Raw genomic sequence first — 7,964 nt, forward strand, 5'->3', positions numbered from 1 at the left:
CAATAATTTCAGAGAAATAGGATACCCCCGCAAGAAAGGAAAGTGTCAGAAAGTAAAATGTCCAAAATTTTGAAAAACTTCGGCGCTTAAATAGGTGTGACATTGAATATTTTTCCTAAAAGAGATCATACTTTTGCACACGAATACAAGCAAATTCATTATATCATAGGACTTAAATGGCACTAAAATACTCTCAAAATGGTAAAATAAAATTAAAATGGAGGTTAAATTAATGAAACAAAAATGTATTTGCAAGACTAGCACTTTAAACCATAGAAGAGCTTGTTCCAGACAAGGAGGCATGTGGCCTAGTGGTTGGGTTTTGTAGTTTCTGATCATAGGGTCGGGGGGTTCGAATCCAGCTGTGGCAGCATGTTGTGATCTTGGGCAAGTCACTTTACCCTATGTGCTTCTCGATCCCTCCAGGAGTAAATGGGTACCTGTGACGGCAGACACGGTTATGGTCGGCCGTTTGCGCCAAAATGGCAGCATCAGGCTAGTATACTCCCCAGGGATCTGACATGGTTTCAGGAATGTTCAGATGATGTGAGCCCGATTTGCATGAATAATGATAATAAATACCCAGAGACATTCCTAGATGCGCTATGTAAGAACTGTTAGTGCATGTATTAAAAGAGCTTGTTTCGGACAATCTCACACACGGGGCAGTGCGGATTCTGCCCCTAAGAACTCGGCTGCCTCATTCCCGATTGTCTTTACGTGTGGTTCGCATCTGTACAGTTTCCGACTTACGGTTTTGTTGGTTATTTGAAATTCAAGGCTACATGTGTGTCGGCCAGCATGTCTCGAGCACTCAATGAAAAAAGTGTACGTACTTGGTTGACCTGTCTCAGAAAAATGTGCGCTGCGTGCGAACGGTATTTCCATTTTTCACAACGATGTTGTCAAACGAACTGCCTGATGTTACTTTAAAAAAATCCTGAAAGCTCGGCACGTGAAAAAAATCTCACAGCGACGTTATGACGATGATTGCAGCGAGTTCTACACCTCCTTTGGGCTCTTCAAGGGTTAAAGGGACTTAGCTTACCCCCGTGCTTCAATTTCGATGAGCCCCGTTCTTGTGCATAACAGTGACCATTAATTTTACAACACGTGTTGCAAATGAGAAGTATTTCTCACCGGCCAGATACTGTACAGCCACATCATGGAGGTGGATCTCTCTGCGTGTGGAATGTTCTTCGATATCCAGATGACACCGTCGATCATGATAACTGTTTGAACTGCCGTGATGACAGTAGCGATGATCAGACAAGCCAGGCCCCCTGGGTTGTGTTCAAAATCTGAAAGAACAGAAATCGTCTTTACACGGATTCACCTCAGGTTGATATCCATCTTCATTCGAAGTCAAATGGAAAACATGCTGTTAAGTATAAGGCGTTGACTCGTTTACAGTATAACGACCCCTGACGACAATTGAATTTTAATGAACTGGATTTCTAAGTAGAAGAAAAGGCATTTAGACTACTGAAATTCGAGGAAGTGAAAATGTTGAAGTTCGTATGAGGAACTTTTTGACAGAGTATAGCCTCATCAGCAAAGACAATAGGCTGGAAAATTTAAACGATGAATACAATTAATTTGTTGCTTATACTTCATGAAATTGTTCTCTGCTTTTTTGGGGAGGGGGATTCATGTGGTCCTTTTCTTAGAACTTCCCGATTAGTATACGCCTATACAAATGAAGTGTTTTGCTAGTGGAAATCGTTATAACTAAAGGAGTCCAAATACTGAACTCGTACATGTCCAATCAGAAATAATTTAAATGTTTTTCATGCGAAATACAGTTATGTTTTACCTTTAGACCTTAGATTGATTGGCAAATTGATGGGCACTCAATGACCCCTCTTCAAATTTTTCAAGTGTTTGATTAAATACGATTTGTTGTCAGGTATAGTTTATTTGACTCGGACCGGCCAGCCGACCCCGGCAAGCTCGGTGGTCGAGTGGTTAAGACATCTGCACTAGTAAGCAGGAGGTCGTGGGTTCGAGTCCCACCCGAGCAAGCTTATGAGGTTTTTTCGCAAGCTCCCGGACAAGCACTGAGCATAGAGTGCATATAAATATACGTTGGGTAAGGGCAAACCCGTTATATATATAATCGCATAACCCTCATAAGGCGCCCTCATTATAGCCGTTATTGTACAACGTGTGTCATACGTCACCAGTCAGTAAGTCCGACTTGACGGATAAGCCAATCGGACCCCTGTCGGTGATATGTAGTTATTCACAATTGCACATGAATGGCATGACTTGCATAACGCATACAGAATTTCCACCAATCAAAGTAGCCAGACTTGTAGACTCCGTTCATTTTAACGCAGGTATGAACGACGTAAAAACAAGCCTGGCAAAGTGATTGGCTGCTACCACTTTTGGTGGATGAGCCCATTCGCTGTGTACAAACGGTTGTCAAATTCGTCAACTTAGTCGGGATATCTGAGCTGAACTCAAGTAATAAGTGGACACAAGAGGGGCGCAAAGCAAGCAACGGGGCGTGGTTTCGTTCGATGTGTCCAAAGCAGGAACGAAGACGTCACAAAGATCCCGACTTTAGTCAAGTCTACCGTCTTAAGAATCTCCTACAACCGAGGCGTGGCCTTTGTATGCAAAATAGTAGTTTATATGAATATTCACATTGACCCTAAGATGCGAAATAGGATACAAAACAGAGCGTTGGAGCGGGTTCGCATTAATAGCGTCACCTTGTTCTTTCTTCAGTTTTGTTGTAGGAAGTCTTTTACAGACTTACTTCTTCGCTCCTTGTTCCAATGCATCGACCGCGGCCATTATTAACAGTGACAGTAGGGCCTACTGGTACCTAACTAGTACGTTTGGCGTCGCGTAGTACTACGTTTACATGTACATTATATCACGTGATAGGTCATGTTATGCAGTTCATTGATCCATGTTCATACATACGTATTCAACTGGAATTTCCCGGGCGGTGTTTGGTTCCTCCGGAAATCCGGAGGAAAAGTAAAGAAAAATTTAAACGGTTTGTAGGAGATTCCTAAGACAGTACAACGAGCCGTCGATTGAAGTCACGAGAGGGCGCAATAACAATCGGTGAGCGAGGCATTAATTATGCTCGATCGAGTCCACTATCGAGTTCTGCCGTCTTGGCCCAGGAGTAGGGGGTGGAGGATGAGATTGCCCCAGCCGTGGAAATTCGAAGAGCGGTGGTTGCAGAACACCACATAACACTATTTTGCATTTGAAGCTTTTTTAATTTTCTTCTTTTTCAGTACCATTGAATCCATTCTGGTTGTCGGGAATTTCGCAAAATCCCTAAAAATTCGCTTGCTTTTCCTCCTTTTCACGAAAAAGTTGGGATGGGGACATGATTCAATGGGCCAATCCCAGTCAAAAGGTGTGTGTGGGAAGGTGGGAGATATATGCTCCCGTCCCCACGTAGGATCGACGCCCCTAATGTGTGCATCCTTGCACCGACGGTGCAAGCTTCATATGGAACTCGTTACATTTTGCCCTAAATTAACTTCAAATTGCCGGATCCAAAGGTTGCTGATAAGATTAGCAAATAAGAGGGTTATTCGGTGAGAATGACGATAAAAGATTTTAAAAGGCAACAAATCAATGACCTCTTGCGAAACTGTGCAAACTAGCGGGTGATCAAAGTCCCCGGGGAATGTGTCTCAACATGGCGGCCCTGGCATTCGTTGTAATAAGTTGGTAGAAAAAGAAATTGAGGCAAAGATAAAGAAATTTAAAGTGTTGTTTGGTTATTGTTGGTTATTTGGTTATACATTGAGTATGATGTCACAGTCATCTAGTTAGGTGAATCCAAAAGTTAAAATGTAGGCCTCGCTTATTACAGGATCAGGGCCCCCAAATACACCATTCCCTCCAACCACTTGTTGACGGCAAGAGTTTACTGTTTGATGGGAGGGCAACTAGCACGTTCAGGGCCTCTGGTGTTGGCTTACATGCATATGAAATTCAACTGTGAAGGTGGTGGGGCACACCCTGGGGAGAGGGGTAAAAATGCCTGATTAGTACACTAGCAACGTGATCCCTTCCCACGCCCACCTCCACCAACTGCGGTGAGCAGTTTACTTCGTTAGGGGAAAAATTACAACACGGTGCCCAAGTTTAGTAGAGCTCCAAATCTTGAAGGATTGAAAAGAGGATTTTTGCATCACTAATTTTGAATAAAATATAGTTTAGAAAATCAAACGAACGTTCTACCAATGTTTGTTCAACTATTCTAATAAACGTTTCTTGTCAGAACAAATTATTGGAAATTTCTTGTTCTGTGTTGCCTAAATCGTTGACCTGTTCAATTTCAATTATGCATTTTTGTCAGTCAGTTCACTAGATTTTATTTAAATATTATTTACATGTATATATTTAAAATGCTATAAATGTAATGTACTATAAAAAGAAAGTGACGTTTGTTAGAGTATACTTATTCATTTTTATACGGATTTAAAAATAACCCCAGGTATAGTGTATCTCAAGTGGTGGGAATGGATGAATTGGGGCTAGCAACATAATTATTTTATATGGTTTCAAATAGTTATTATTGCAAAATAGAAAGTGGGATGATCGCATCTCAAACACCACAGTATATGCCAGGACTAACCATAGAGGAAGGACACAGAAGGAGTTTGAACTGCCTGGGCAATAACATCTGGCCAATTACCGCTCTTTGGCATGCCCAGTATGTCCATAGCCAGAGCGCAGCGAGCGCTTGCAACCACAAAACCCCTTTGTAACCCATGACTGCCGCCACAATTTTTCGCTGGTAATCTGCATCCTTAAAACTTTGTGTACTGAGGTATAGGAAATTGAATATTCATACATTTGTTGGTGCTTGGTATAATCTCATAGCAACATCAATTTCGTACTTGCGCAGTTGTTTACATTACCCCGAGTGCTCTAAATGTACATGTGCAGTCATTGCCTTTAATTAACGCTTTCTTCTGGAATTAGTTTGGAATAAATAGCCCCGTTGTTTACAGTATTTTGTGCTTTGTTTGAATAATTTTGCTCATGGCATTGGAACAAAAGCGTATTTACCAGATTTCATGATCACTCCATGTAATGAAATAGCGCACCTTGTTCCTTATGAACTCAACTTTCTTGTTTTCAATTTTTTTGCAATACTAAACTAATTTCCTGTAGTTGGTTTGTAAAAGGTTAACAAAAAATCCCCTTTAGAGTACATGTCCACATCACCTGGCACGAATTATAATTGTGTGAGCCTGTAAAACGGAAGAAGACATGATCTTACATGCAAACATCTCCGATGCTGAGGGGTCTGATGTGCAGTTGAAAATTTTATAATATTCCGTTTCGTTGAATTCTTCCTCCATGCTGAGTGGCAGCTTACGGGAGTTTGCAGTTCCAAGACTAACACGAATCAGTCACTCAGAGATCTGTCGTTTTCACTTTTTTTAGCATTGCACTGCAGAGTCAAATCCATTCTTACACGGCAATTTTCCAAGCTTGAAAGCAGTCAGAGTGTTTCCTTTCATAACTGGAAGTAAATTCTCTTCTAGGTTCAAAATCGACCGCGCCAATGTGAGTGCCGTTGTCGGTGTGAGCTGCAGCCGAATTTAGTTGTCTAATCGGCGCGTACGCCTAACAGCGCGCACACACAATAAATTGCAAACTTCTCGCCAACTTGCGGGTAAAGTCCACCCGTAATTGACAAATTGGCACAAAATAACTGACGATCTTATCTCCATAACATGCTACTATATTGTCCGATTCGGATTGATATTTGGATTGCTGATAAGCGTGAAAACGGCGCTCGACTAAAAGCCGGTACCTCGGTAGCCTATATTTAAACATTATAATCTAGCAAGTTAACCATCAACTAGCTCAAAGCTCACCCAGTATTATTTATTTTTCAGCGGCTTGTCTCTTCCCTTCCAATACTACTATACTACTAATGAACCAGGAAATAGAAATATTTTTTTATAAATTTACTAAAAACCCTTGAAATTGCATCTTTGGGTTTCAATTAACCTTATTTTAATTTTTGTTTTTGCAATATTAACCAACATTTTGATGCTTTTTTGGTTTTATGCTAATGCTACATGTATTTGCATATTCATGAGCAGAACTATGGTGTCATCCAAAGGCCCTAAATATCAATGTTGCACTGATTTGTGCACGAAAAATTTCTAGATTCCTTTAAGCACTGCTATGGCGGATTTTATTTTCTTTGGCAAATTACTGCGGTGTAAGTATATGGCAATAATCCAGCCAAAATCCTTTTCACAGAAATGTTCCCAGATAGCAACTTTGGAGTTCACAATTTGAACATGAAAACATGCAATCTGAACGATGTCTTCCTGGATTTACATCAAAGGAAAAGCTCCCTCACTTGTCCAGAAATGCTTGGCCAATTTTTAAAGTTTCAAGAAGTGCACCTTTCAGTTCACATAACTCAAAAAAGATGTCAAACAGTCTTCATACATGGAAGAAGAGTACAGATATACACAAAGCGATTCTAAGAAAAAATCATTTCCTGTTTCCTTCAACTTCATCGTTGGTGGTCCTCTATGCGTGCTTCGTGTGTAATAATAAGTATACAGAATATTTCTTCGGATATAGCAAAAACAGTTGATAGAAACATCACACTTTGGTCTAAACCTATGGGATACGCTGACTGTTAGAGATATTTTCTGTTTTGCACCACTCTGGAAACCCAACCCAACCCAACCCAACCCAACCCAACCCAACCCAACCCAATCCACACAGCCCAACCAAACCAAACCCAACCCAACCAAACAAATCCAATCAAACCCAACCAAAGAAAATTGCAACAAGGCCAACCCAAACCAACCAAACCTGACTAAACCAAACCAATCCCACAATAGTTGACTGAAGAGAACCTTTGAACAGAGGACGAAAATAAGAGGTGAACATACATGTATAAGAAAATATGCCACAAGTTATGGAAGCTGTCCCTGAATACGATACTCACAAAGGAAAAAATGGTCGCGATTGCCCCCGAGATCGACGCTTAAAGTCGGTTAATTCCAATATTTAACTAGCATCTCTTATTTTCACCGATCTTAGCTTAATTTCTCATATCTAACATCACTCATAAGTAATGTCATTTTGAGCTAAAATAACGAAAATAAGGTGAAAACCTGAACAGTTCCAAGCAAAAACTAAGGAGCTCCAGAAGTGCAATCGGATTTATTCCCTATCCTGCTTTATTCTATCTTTTTTTTATCTCAGAATGACAACATAATTATAATTACAGAGAAGATGTGACATCCTGAGATGAATTATCTGAGAATGACGTGGTTCTGAAATCAAGAAGTCGACATCAGGCGACAATTTATGTCACTATGACTACATCCTGAGAGACATTATTACGAGATGACGACATCCTATGAGTATAGGCTATCAATATCCTAAGATAGCGCGTCGCCTACTTTCAAACTATCGTCAACTTTTCTGGTTCTAGTTGTGGTGGAATACTGCATAATCTCCTGACTGAGCAGATATTTACAGAAAGTGAGCCCCCTGATGATGTCACCTATATTGAGAGATTGAAGTTTTGACTTGAAAAATGCAATGCTTGGTGCATGACGTATTTCCGGTGGTAATTTATTCCATTCTGCAAAAGTTCTTGGAAATAATGAGAACGTGTAGCAGTCTTTATGTGAGGATGGTTTGGTGGAGGATACCTGTTATCTTGTAGAATGGTTTGGTTTGGCCTGGTATGAGTCCGTATTTATAGCAACGATTTTGTTGACAGATTTGTAGAGGAGGGTCATCCCTGGGCTGCTCTACGATGTTCCAAGGGCTCCCATTCCAGTTGGGACAGCATTTTGGTGACGCTCTCCCTCTTTGTGTCGTTGTTGAAGACAAATCTGGCAGATCGTCGTTGAACCACTTCCAGCTGTATTTTATGTTCCTTGTGATTGGGATCCCAGACTGATGAAAAGTATACTCCA

General features: G+C 40.8%; 1 protein-coding gene across 1 annotated transcript in view; it reads right to left on the minus strand.

Annotated features, from left to right (window-relative positions):
- The window catches only part of LOC110986877 (organic solute transporter subunit alpha-like), a 15,658-nt gene extending 9,995 nt beyond the window's left edge, over nt 1-5,663 (minus strand). The window contains exons 1-2 of the mRNA XM_022249148.2: nt 5,276-5,663; nt 1,141-1,301 (exon numbers count right to left, since the gene is read on the minus strand). Of these exons, the coding sequence (XP_022104840.1) occupies nt 1,141-1,301; nt 5,276-5,357 (243 nt within the window). The 5' untranslated portion in view covers nt 5,358-5,663. The remainder of the gene's footprint in view (nt 1-1,140; nt 1,302-5,275) is intronic.
- Between the last annotated feature and the right edge of the window lie 2,301 nt (nt 5,664-7,964).

This window comes from Acanthaster planci, linkage group LG01 (genome assembly GCF_054643075.1).
Source record: "Acanthaster planci isolate LZ-2023a linkage group LG01, COTS_SCS, whole genome shotgun sequence".
NCBI lineage: Eukaryota > Metazoa > Echinodermata > Asteroidea > Valvatida > Acanthasteridae > Acanthaster > Acanthaster planci.